Source organism: Sinocyclocheilus grahami, unplaced genomic scaffold, assembly GCF_001515645.1.
Source record: "Sinocyclocheilus grahami isolate Dianchi unplaced genomic scaffold, SAMN03320097.WGS_v1.1 scaffold12.1, whole genome shotgun sequence".
NCBI lineage: Eukaryota > Metazoa > Chordata > Actinopteri > Cypriniformes > Cyprinidae > Sinocyclocheilus > Sinocyclocheilus grahami.
In genome coordinates this window covers 2,321,688-2,334,446 of record NW_015505191.1, presented here as the reverse complement: position 1 = coordinate 2,334,446, position 12,759 = coordinate 2,321,688, and the positions used below count along the sequence as shown (strand labels likewise).

General features: G+C 38.3%; 1 protein-coding gene across 3 annotated transcripts; it reads right to left on the bottom strand.

Annotated features, from left to right (window-relative positions):
- Positions 1–309: 309 nt before the first annotated feature.
- Positions 310–11,945, bottom strand: LOC107597269 (coronin-B-like). Of its 3 annotated transcripts, none has more exons than XM_016288271.1 (12): positions 10,904–11,945; positions 9,167–10,255; positions 4,417–4,616; positions 4,172–4,294; positions 3,956–4,085; positions 2,807–2,988; positions 2,605–2,724; positions 2,420–2,524; positions 2,027–2,172; positions 1,138–1,195; positions 644–898; positions 310–554 (listed from the first exon to the last, which is right to left on the bottom strand). In XM_016288271.1, exons 1-12 carry the CDS (start codon positions 11,931–11,933, stop codon positions 435–437), a joined length of 3,558 nt encoding a protein of 1,185 aa, XP_016143757.1. In that variant the 5' UTR covers positions 11,934–11,945; the 3' UTR covers positions 310–434. The 3 variants fall into 3 exon arrangements, with proteins under 3 accessions (XP_016143757.1, XP_016143764.1, XP_016143773.1); XM_016288278.1 differs by having other exon boundaries at positions 644–886; XM_016288287.1 differs by lacking the exon at positions 10,904–11,945 and adding an exon at positions 10,310–10,896 and having other exon boundaries at positions 9,167–10,243.
- Between the last annotated feature and the right edge of the window lie 814 nt (positions 11,946–12,759).

Sequence of the window (12,759 nt, the reverse complement as noted above, 5' to 3'; positions counted from 1 at the left end):
TTGTATAGCATCAAAATAAGCTGAATAAACGTGCTCAACTCAACAAGTTCCAGTTTTTGTGTAGATATTTCTTACAATTATTAACATAAAATTACTTTTGATGAAGGAAAAAATGGAAACACTTTACAATAAGGTTCAGTTCATTACCATTAGTTAATTTACCTATAATGAACTAACAATAAACAACCATTTTTACAGCTTTTATTAATCGTAAGTAATTGTACTAGTTAATTGCTTATGTTTATTCATGATGTATACTGATTATGTTAATGTAGGCTATAAAACATAAAATGTTGTATAAGAGAAACACCAAGCGGAATGATCGAGTCAAATTGAGAAATTTTGGCAGTGACTGACCCCCCCGCCCAACTGAATCTCTCTCTCTCTCTCTCTCTCTCCATACTGACGCTATGGCTCAGACCACCACCAGTGTCTTAGATTGCCACTTTAGCCACTTGATCTTCCAGTTTGGCGATTCTCCTGTCCTGCAGCGTGACCAGATCTCTAAGGGACTTGACTTCTCGCAGCAGCTCCTCTAACTTCACTTCGTTCTTCTGCAAAGCAGAATAAAGAAATAGAAAAATGTTTTAGGCCAATTATTAGTGGGAAAAATAAGAAGGAGTCAATGAAGCATCATCCTTACTTTGGTTAGCTGAGGAGAGGCAGGTTTCTGGGGAGTTGCTGGCTCCTCCACCTTCTTGGGTGCCTTGTTATCCAGCACATTTTTCTTGACTACTTTGAGGTCGCGGTTCTTGCCCGGAACATAACCGTGTTTGAGCGAGATCAGGATCGGTTCGCCATTCTTGCCTTCAAACCACTCCTCAGCCTCTAGCGCCGGGTCTGGACCTGCTGTGTCCGGATAGAGGTCGTCCTGAAAGAGGTCTGACTGCCAAAAAACCAAGAGACAGGAAATACCGTAATGAGTATTTTGGATTCATGCTGTTTGTTTTCTTTGAAAACATCTGCTGCTTTAATGTTAATTGAAACCAAGTGCCTTCCCTTTTCTTCATCAGTTAATGACAATTAAATCGCACTTTGATTGAGCTTTGCTTGTAAAGCTAAACACAAAACAAATACAAACTTATCAACTGAACATTACTATTAACAATCATTGTTTTAATATACAGTGAAAAGTACCTTTCTAGGAACAGTCATGATGATTGGCTCACACTTTCTCTCATGAAGTTTATAAAACCTGTGAGAAACAACAGACATGTTATTGGTGTTATGGTAATAAGCACAATCATAATCTAAAAAGCACATTCAATGTTTTGACTTTTTCCATTTACAAAATAAAAAAGTAAAAAAATATATATTTCAAATAAATGCTGTTCTTTTGAACTTTATAGTCATTAAAGGATCCTAAAAAAATTGATGATAATAATAATAATAATAAGCAGAACAACTGTTTTAAATACATTTATATGTAAATGTATGCACAAAATCAGCATATTAGAATGATTTCTGAAGGATCATGTGACTGGAATAATGATGCTGAAAATTCAGCTTTGCCATCACAGGAATAGATTACATTTTAATATAAATAAAAATGGAAAACAATAATTTAATTATATATATATAATACAAATATTATAGATATATCCATTTCCGACAAAGATTAAACACAGAACGTACACCCTTATGACAAAATGAATCATTAAATGAATGATCCTTACAGTGATCATTACTAGTAAAATAACATGTCATTGACCTTTAGGAGCCACAGCATGAAACCAAAGCTACATTGCCATCACGTTAGATTTTATAGTCAATGACAGACTAATGACTCCCCCTACTGGAGAAATAAATTCGACCTAGCTGAGAGCCATAATCACAACAATGCTAGCCTGAAGACAGTTTAGTTTCTCGAAAATATCTAGATTCTGACATGGCCATAAGCCCCTCAAACACTTCAGATAATCTGAATGAATCTAAGGCCACAAACACTTGCTGAAAACCTTGTGTCTGTTTTCTCATTTAAAAAATAACACTTAAAAAAATAAATACCTGTGCAAATCGTGCATACCTGGCTATCTCACACTTGTTGACATCTAGGCCTCTTTTAGGCATGTAGCCCATGCCTCTTTGGGGCTCCTTGCTGGAAAACGTGTTGAGGTAGTGCACATACGGTGCCTCGTCTGTGATCTCGAAGTAACGGATACTGCTGTCACCCTTAAACAGAAAACAAGATTACAGTTGTATTAAAATATACATACTATATATACACAATATATACAGTATGACATCACACTGTTGAGGCAAAGCCAGTGGTTCTCAATTTCTAGGGGGGCCCCAAATTATTCAAATTTCTTTACATAAACATAAATGCTAAAAACACAAAAATGAAGATGCACAGCATTAATTATTAATATAATATTGCTGAACTCATGCTTTCTGGGTCACATAAAAACTTGCTCACCTTTCCACACAGGTAGACCACATTAGTGTCAGGGTCATAGAATGGAAGCAACACTCCATTGCTGGTGTCCATTTCATGCACTGATATCGGATCCTCCATGTTTTTCTTAAAGAGAGGAACATCATAATATTTAATGAAAGAACGTAATTTTTCAAAAACATGGAAATGTATTTATTTTGCCTTACTGGATTCCATAAGGCTAGCTGCCGCTCACTCATACGACTGAAACCGGTGGTGAAGATGTTTCCATCAGCCAGAAAGATGGCTCTCATGGGCCGTGCCCCCTCGTGGGCCTTATCCTTCTCCTGTGATCATCAATGCCAGTGAGACACAAAGAACTGTGGAAATAAAGAGTCTTCAATGTAATTCCGAGATGTTTTCGCTTACCGCAATGATCTTTCCCTTGCGTGGATCGACAACGCGCACTTTCTTATCCTTGCATGCGGTGCAAATGAGGCTGCCGTTGCGACTCCAGCAGACGCTGAAGATCACGTCAGGATGCATGTCCTCCAGGTTGATCAGAGCTTCTCCTGTGCCCACGTTCCAAATGATGATGAGATTATCGCATCCTGACAGAGGAGGAAAGACAAAATTGGTTTTTGATCATTCAGTCATGCAACATAACATGTTTTTGATGTTTAAAGGGGTCATAGGATGCCCATTTTTTGCTTAGGGTCTTAATGAAAAGTCTGTAACATAGTTTGGTTAAAATTTCTCAATGGTAGTGTAAAAAACAAATTTTTTACCCTGTCAAAAATGTCTCTTTTCAGATCAAGCCGTTTTTGTAGTATTTTCCTTTAAATGTTAATGAGCTCTGCTGACCCCGCCCCTCTCTTCCGAGCTGCTCTCAGAGATACTGTTTACTTCAGCCGCATTCATCGTGAAACTTGCTAAATAGCACATTATTAGGAAAGGCGATTTGCAAAGATTCATTACAAAGCATTATACTCACTTCTTCTGTAGATGAGGCTGGATCATGATTGATTCGCGTGAATATAGATGCATTTATGTAGATCGGGGGCGCATTCCCTTCAGAAACAATGTAATCCACTGCTAGTTCAGCGGCTCAGATGTCGGGAGTAAATGACGACTGCTATGTTCATTATTACATCCAACAACAGAACACCTCAATCGCTTAGGAGTAATTCTTGTCTACATCTGCTCCAGCGGTGAAACAATGGCGGACTGATGACAGCTCACTCAGGGCGGAGCTAAGGTAAGACACCAGTCCAGTCTGTGCTGAAACGTTACTGTCAATCAAACTATCGTGGGAGGGGCCTGTCTGTGTGACATCACACAGACAGGCATCTGAGATCGGCTCGATTTGAGAAAGGGGAAAACATTTAACCAGATTAAAAAAAGATTTTAAAAACCACTGGGTGGATTTTTATCATTATAGGGTGGTTGTGTACACACACTACCAACACACATTTCAGTTCAAACAACTTGTAAAAGTGCATGTAGCATCCTATGACCACTTTAAGATGATAAAAGGTAGGGTTTTTATGTAGTGCACTCGCTTTTAAAATCTCTTACCTGCACTTAGCAGAACATTGCGGGCTGTTGGATGCCACGTCACGATGCCCACCCTCTTGGAGTGACCCTCTAACACCACGACTGGCTCAGAAAGAGGTGCGGTGAGGCCGTTCTCAGGGATCTGCCACACCTGCGTGACAAAAATGCAAACATTTTTATAATAATCACTCAAAGCAGGATTTTTATTAGAGGATGTAGTGAAGGAGCTGAACGCACCATTACTGTACAATCTTCAGAGCCGCTGGCAATGACGTGATCATTGTGTGGGCACCAGTCGATGTCCAGCACAGGGCCCGTGTGACCACAAACAGTGGGGTAGGCCTTGTCAATACGACCCGTCTGCAAACAGGAAACAGATAGCATAGATTTATGTCTCATCTTGCATAATTCTGACCAGCTACCCTTATTCAAATTACTAACAGCATAAATGCTGAGTGAGCATATATGCAGTTATCCCTTACCTTTAGCAGAGGCAGAACGAGGAAAGCTCCACCCCCACTAGCCTCCACAATAATAGCAACAAATTTGGGATTTACTGCACAAAAGGCACTGTCCCAGGTAACCCGCGAAACCCTAATATCATCATAGCACTGGTCATTCTTCACCGCCTGACCAAACACATGACGGAATTTACTCTGTCGTACCACTCGTCTGATCATTTCTGAAAACACAAGAGAAGAGAAATGTTGTGGTCTTGCTTGTTGTAATGATTTTTTTAAATTTTATTTACAATTTCACTATTTATTTCATATTTAAATACCTGACAGTTCTATTTTGCAGTATAACACATTCTTAATGGCAGATGTTCAATGTTTTTCTTTTGCTTTCAGACTTAATATTGACAGTGTATCATATTAGGGTAAGATGAGCGGTCAGCTAGAGAGCACTGGGAATCGGTTTTCCATTTCACCCTGTATATGCATTTCTCCATAAAAGACAAGGGGAGAAGTCAAATGCAGTTTTGTGTGTGAATTTCATTGAGCCACTGTTTAGAAACATTCATCTTCATATGAGAAAACCATGCTCTAATGACTGCATATTTAAATGACTAAATAAGTATTAAGTAATTCATTACAGTAATAAGTAATTAAAGTGACCTATATTTGATACCCTTTATTTGATTAAAAAACTATTTCTTTTTATTAGTTCTTTTAAAGTACTTTTGTTGAAGCACATATCTGACCCTGGACCACAAAACCAGTCATAAGGGTACATTTTTTAAAATTGTTGTAAATTGATTAATACATCAAAGCTGAATAAATAAGCTTTCCATTGATGTATGGTTTGTTAGGATATTACAATATTTGACTGAGATACAACTATTTAAAAATTTGGAATCTGAGGGTGCAAAAAAATCTAAATATTGAGAAAATCGCCTTTAAAGTTGTCCAAATGAAGTTCTTAGCTATGCATATTACTAATCAAAAATTAAGTTTTGATATATTTACGGTGGGAAGTTTACTAAATATCTTCATGGAACATGGTCTTACTTAATATCCTAATGATTTTTGGCATAAAAGAAAAATCGATCATTTTGACCCATACAATGTATTGTTGGCTAATATACCAGTGCCGCTTTTGACTGGTTTTGTGGTCCAGGGTCACATATTTTAGCACAAATTTCATGCATCATATATGTAGCCTATAAAAGTAAACATTCTCTTTCTTGAACAGATATAAATTTGTATTGCTTATTTATTAACCAGGATAAAAGAAAGATATAATTCACATATTATATTCCAAAAAGATCAAAACCTAATGAGCTGCCAAAAAGACAGCATTTCTTAATAAACAACAAACGCCAAAGATGCCCAAAAATGATGCAAACATCAACAGTGTGATGCCAAAAAAAATGCTATCTAGTTAGGCAGATTTTGAGACACAGCCAGCGTGCTTATTCCTAACCAGTGTTATAAAGGGTATAATACACTGAAAAACAAATTGATGTTCATAATTATACATTCACAATCACTGGTTATATTTGAGTCGCCTTTATACTATGTGCATTATCCGAAGCACTGGTTGAGATGAACTGTTAGGGCCCTAATTGATGGCGGTGTCTTCATAAATAACAGCTACCACCATTAATAACACTAATAATAAACGAAAACGATTCCAAACAGCTGTGTTTGTGAGAATAAAACGTAGTCATCACAATAAAGTCATGGATGTGCTTTTGGAAATAGGTCAGATGTATGGCGGTATGTGTGTGTGTGTGTGCGTGTTTGCTTTCTAATGGCCGAGCTGCGTTATTGATGATGATGATGATGATCATGAAAAACCCACACACCACTAACAATCTACTAAAAGATAAATTAAGATATAGAGTAAAGATAAAGAGAAGAATAAGATATTCGCCCATTGTGCAAGAGCGAGAATGAAAAACCATGACATAATCGATAGATGGGCAGGCTTCTGCTGGTGTGAGAAAACGAGCTAACCGCTAACCCGAACAAATGAATGAAAACAGCAGAAAAAGCATCAGTTATGCAGCTTGTTTTTAGCCGTGTGTGTTTTTCTTTGCAGGCGCTGGCGAAATGCAACGTGCCGCTCTGAAGTGGAGGCGTGCTATCTACCCGGCACAGGTCATGATGATCAACTTTCAATTAATATCTCACTATTTCTGCTTATCTCGCCGTATGCATGAAAATCAAAGGCTGGATGCAGTCTCACATGCCGCTAAATGAGCCGAAACGCCTGCAAGTGCACATGCACCAGCAATGCAAAGTTTTTTTTCCCGGTTATGTCCTAGCTGTTTCCAGAGCTTGTTTTAAATCAGTGATGCTTGCTAAAATCGAGCTAGCATTCCAGTAGAGGCTATTGCACCACTGACCTGCCTTGCATCAATATGACCAAACGCAAAACGCTTACCTTTATCAGTACTACGTCTCTCACAGCGTCAAATTCAAAGCATTAATTTATTTTCTCACAGATTCAGTTGTGCTGGTGACTGTCTCAGTGAATTGCGGTTAGCCACAATAGCTTCCCTCCTCTCCTTTATTCTGAATGAACGGGAGAAAACGCCCTGGTTCTCCTCTCCCCTCCCCTCTCCTCCTCCTCATGTCCTCCTTCATGGACATCAGTTCCATGTGAATGAGAAGTAATGGTACAAACGGTACCTTAGTGACTGACAGGTCACTGTGGTTTAACTGGTAAGGTCAATTTATAAATGGAAAGAAAGACCCCTGAACATCTCTCCATTGCAAACACTACCTTGATCCCAAGCAGCTTTTCCATCTTGTGCATATAAACTCATTGTGCTTTGCCTTCAGCGGAGCTGATAATGTTACAGGACTCTGGTAATTATGTTAAAAAGGGGTCATATGATGCGATTTCAAGTTTTCCTTTCTCTTTGGAGTGTTACAAGCTGATTGTGCATAGATAAGATCCCCGAAGTTGCAAAGACTAAAGTCTCAAAACCAAAGAGATATTCTTTATCAAAGTTAAGACTCTGCCACGCCCCCCTAAAACGTCTCATTCTAACACGCCCCCACATATCTACCTCACTATGTGGAAATATTTGCATAATGCCGCCCAAATATGCACGCAAAGAAAGAAGGCGTGTTTTCAGTAATCGCAGTTAGTATTGAAGCAGCCATGTCAGGGAGACGCTGTGTGTTTCTAGGCAAAAGCAAAAGCACTTTATTTGGCCTTCCGGAAGTAGATTGATTTAGGAATCTTTAAGATTACTTGCAACAGAACAGCAATGCATTTTATGGATGACCGTTTCGTGAACCTAGGAGAGGAGGTAATTCTGACTTTGCTATGACAATCTGGCGCTTCTGAATCAGCTACTGTTTTGTTATTAGTAGTATTTGCTGATAATGTGTTTTTTGAACATTAAAGCATGTCAACATATTCTGTTACACCAAATACACAAAATAATGATCTTTAAAAAAGCATCATATGACCCCTTTAAGAGTGAAAAAGAATGAAGTCATGCTCATGTTGGATTATGTTACAAAGTGCAATGAGCCCTAAAATCTAATTTGGAGTCTTTATTTTTCTGTTTCAGTGTGGTGTAGGGATTTTCAAACTTTGTGACATCGACGACCCCAGATATTATGATCTGAGGCACCTCCTTTGTAAAATATAAGGACAGCTATAGGCTTTTCATGTATAAGGAGAAATTTATAACGTGAGAAAAATATGACATAATATAAACACAAGATATTGTTTACAAAATTAAACAATTGGCTTTTATATTGCACTAAAACAAATTATTAATATACATATATATATATATATACAGTGGGGCTAATAAGTATTTAAGACACTGCCAATTTTTCAAGTTTTCCCACTTACAAAGAATGGAGAGATCTGTAATTTTCATCGTAGGTACACCTCAACTGTGAGAGACAGAATCCAAAAAAAAAATCCAGAAAATCACATTGTATGATTTTTAAATAATTAATTTCCATTTTATTGCATGAAATAAGTATTTGATCACCTACCAACCAGCAAGAATTCTGGCTCTCACAGACCTGTTAGTTTGTCTTTAAGAAGCCCTCCTATCCTCCACTCATTACCTGTATTAATTGCACCTGTTTGAACTTGTTACCTGTATAAAAGACACCAGTCCACACACTCAATCAATCAGACTCCAACCTCTCCACTATTGGCAAGACGAAAGAGCTGTCTAAGGACACCAGGGACAATATATATATATATATATATATATATATATATATATATATATATATATATTATAGTGGTTTTCACTATAAATAAACTTAGCTATACTATTTCAAAGCAGCATCAGTGAATAAAAGTGAGCGAGCTAAAAGCAACAGTGTCAAAGTGAAAGTCCACAAAAAGATACACCAATTTTCTTGACAGTTAGAAAGAAAGGATTAACATTTTTATTTCATAAAACAGTGTTGTTTTTAATTTTTTTTCTTTTAAATAATATGGCTGCCAATTTCATAAAATAATTATGATTAATCTTATGATTTCTTACCCATATTTACAAAAGATAATCAAACTAAATGAGGTAAATTATTGCAGTAAACATGTTTAAGTAATGTCATAACACTATTATTAACTCTATTAGTGTTCTGATATTAAGTAAAATCTTAATGTATATAAATAAATTTTTTATTTTTATGTACTGGAACCCACTGTGTCTCATTCTTCAAGATTCTTTATAACCCTATCAGTTGTATACAGTATGAAAACTAGGAATGCAATCAGCTTGAAAACCTGTTTTACCTTTCTTTGGCGAGGATCTTCTTTCCATTTTATGGGAAGATGTTTGTGCATCAAAGGCTGTCTTCATCTGCGATACTTTTAGACTCTGGCTTCCCACAGTCACATCTGGCCTGGCTTTCATTATGTTTGTCCTGCTGTGATGTATCACTTTCTCCTGGATTTTGTTGCTGTCTCTGATGAGTTCAGAGACGGGCCTGTATCTAGACAGCTCGTTTTCCTCTAAAGCAGAAGAATCACTGCTTGGAATTCGACAGGCGGCGTAAGGATATCTAGTTGGGACTGTGGTGGGTTTAGAGTCTTCTTCATCCTCCATGTCCATCACGTAGCATTCAGAGTCACGTCTACCATATTTCAAAGGCTGTTCCACATTTTCCAGATCAGAGTCTTTGCTTGCTTGGTTCTTCTCAGTGTCTGTTTTAGCAAATGGATTTTGAGGCTTCTTCGGCACAGGTGGTGGTGGGCCCTTAATTTTTGCTTTTTTTTTCAACAAAGGTCTCAGCTGAGACATATCCATTTCTTTTAGTTCTTTATCATCGACAGTTTCTATCAAGTTATCGCAGTCAGGTGCAACAGTTTCATCATACGGGACTAAATCATATTTTGGAATATCAGCAGCCTCAGGCTCTAAGGACATGCACATGTAGAATGGGGACTCAATATAATAAGGTGACATATCAAGACATGATGCATGCATATTAAAATCCTCAGCGGACTGCAGTGCTGCCTGCCTTCTGTCCATTTGAATATTTCTGAGCAGTAGGTCCAAATATTTGCTTGGCTCCTCTGTGGAATGACAAGCAGATTCCTTGCGGCCAACGGCTTTTTTAAAGGGATTCTTTGGTTTCTTTGGAACAGGTGGTGGTGGTCCTTTGATTTTGGCATCTGTGGGTAGGATGTCAGGGATCATGCTCTGTTTTTCAGCGTGAGGAACGTACAAATGAGAGACGTCAGATGACTTCCTCGCCTCCTGATCAGGAAATGCATGAATCTGAAGTGGTGGTGTGATCTCAGCTGTGAAATAGAGAGGCTCTTTTTCCTGTTGCAAAGAAGCTGTCTGTGCGACTCTTTCGGCGTCACCTGCATCAAAATCTGAGTGAGAAAAAGAATGGAAATGATTTATGATCATTTGATCTAAACATTTACCACTGGAAGAATTCTCTTTGGCCTCTGTTTCTGTGTTCATGTCATCCAGCTTGTAGATCTTTGGATTACAGACTCTTTTGCCCTGAATTTGACCATTTCCCCCTGCTAATTCAAGTAAAGAAGTATTATGCCTTCCATTAAGATGACCATCACAGTCTTTCCTGCTTTCTGTGGATCTCGACCGAACAGCTTTTTGATAAACAGATTCAGTGTCTCTTTTCACACGTGGTGCTTCTGCTCCCCACACTCCCTTTTTGGCTGGGTGAGGCGCATTGCTAACAGGGACGTTTTTAGCACTGGATTCAGTTAAACTCTCAGATGACATGACTGTCGAGTGTTTTTCCATGACAGTGAACGCCCCTTTGTCATCATTTTGCTTCTCACTGTGAAACAAAGTATTGCTTTGGCTTAAATCTGGACGAAATGTGCTTAATACCTTTTGTTCAAAGTTCTCCTCAATTCTCAACGGGACTAGAGCTGTGTCTGGATTTGTGGATTCAGTAACGGTGTCACAGTCGAAAGAGTCAAATGTTGTCACTGTAGATCTTAATAGACAAGGTTTATCAAAGGGAGTATGCAAGATTTTGTCCTTACCTTCAGTTTCACCCATTTCGGTCTCTTCTTTTCTCAGCAATGGTGTACGGAAAGTTCTTTGGTCGTTTCTGAAGTTTGTTGCTTTGGGTGTCTGTGAGGCATCGTTGGGTTCTTGTAAAACACTTCTTGACAAACCTCTTCTGATATTTTTGTCTCCCTGTAAACTATCCTGCTTATTGGCACTTTGAAGCCATGGACGACTTGAATTCGAGTGGAGCCCAGGGAATGATGGACGTGTTGTCACAGTCTCTGGACATAAAGAATCGGCTCTGTCCAAATACTCAAATCTGTCCTCATCAGGACTTTCTTTGTGTCGAACAGTTCCAGCACTTTCTTTGCAAACTTTGTCACAACCTCTCCTAATTTTGTCACTACTTAGGGTTTGCATTTCATGTTTATCTTTGTCCTGGAATGGCTGTCTTTCAAGTAAATCAGCATTCTCTGCTTCCAAAGAAAATGTCCTCTTTATTTCGACATCACCACTCATCTTTGTCATCCCGTTGTGTCTGTCAGAGAGCGTCCGTGTCTCATTCTTCTCAATGCTCACGCCATCATCTGCTGAGTCCACTTGACAGAAACCTTCTAACATGTTTGGAGTATCCTTGAGGTGAGTTTTGTTAGTCATTCCGACTGTTTTGTCAGGTCGTTGCTGGTCTACAGCAGTAAATATGTCTGTGGAGGTTGCGTCGCTTGTGACTGTTTTGAATTCTGAGGCACATGGACCTCCTGCCAGGCTCAGCTGAGGATTTGGTGTCCTGCCATTCTGCGAAACATCCGTGTCGTAACTCTGTCTGATCTTTTTTCCTCCCTGGTTGAAAGAGGGCTCAGTGGTGTTGTCAGTAGGTATTGTTGGTTCCTGATCGGGACAGGGCTCTAATATGGAGGTGTCCAAGTGAACAAAATTCTGGTCTATTTCTTCTGGGCTGTTGGAATGTGCTTCCTCCTCGCTTTGGTTTAAGATCTCATAGTCACTAACGGCACCGGTCAGGACGTCTTCTTTTTCTAGCTCCTTGTCCTGTTTCTGTCCCATCACCCCTGTGAAGAACACATATCCCCACCCATGAGTTTATGAACAGACAGTATATCTTTATCTATAATGAGCCACTGCCCATTTCAAGCTCTCTCTTGTTCCTCTCACATCACTTCTGACTGGAATGTTGCAATGCCTAAAATTAAATGACTCTCAATATGGCTACTGAGTCACAGAACCAAAATGGGAACCGGACAACTGGCAGAGTAGCTCAGTTACCAGGTGCGAAGGTCACATTAGACATGAAAGGGGAAAACCCACAGACTCCAAACATATCCTACGGCTCTTGACAACAACACTCTAGACCTCCTGGCCTCTGTGGCTATGTTTCTATCCAAGCTGGAAATTTAGTTCATGTATTTTAGTACATTAAAATGTAATTAAAATTATAAATGTGTATTTTAAAATCAATCAATAGAAAAATACCAATAGGTCTATATCTATACGACAAAAGTTCAAAAGTTTGGGGTCAGTAAGATGCTAATGCTGCATTTATTTGATCAAAAATACATCAAAAAACAGTAATATTGTAAAATGTTACTACAAAATGCCTGTTATATGTATATACATACATACATGTATATACTAAAATTTCCATAAAAATATGTGGATTGATTTACAGACCAGCTTACGAACCAGCAGCACAGGCGTTTAGATCTACTGATTTATTTTTTAGTAACAATGTATTATTTATGAATTATCTTTTATTTAGTAATCACTTCTCATTTATTTATTGTTTATAATTTAATTCTTCTGACTTTGATATATACTAAACGCAAAACATTTTTTCAGAAAGTGACCTGTTGCCATAAAATAGATACATCTA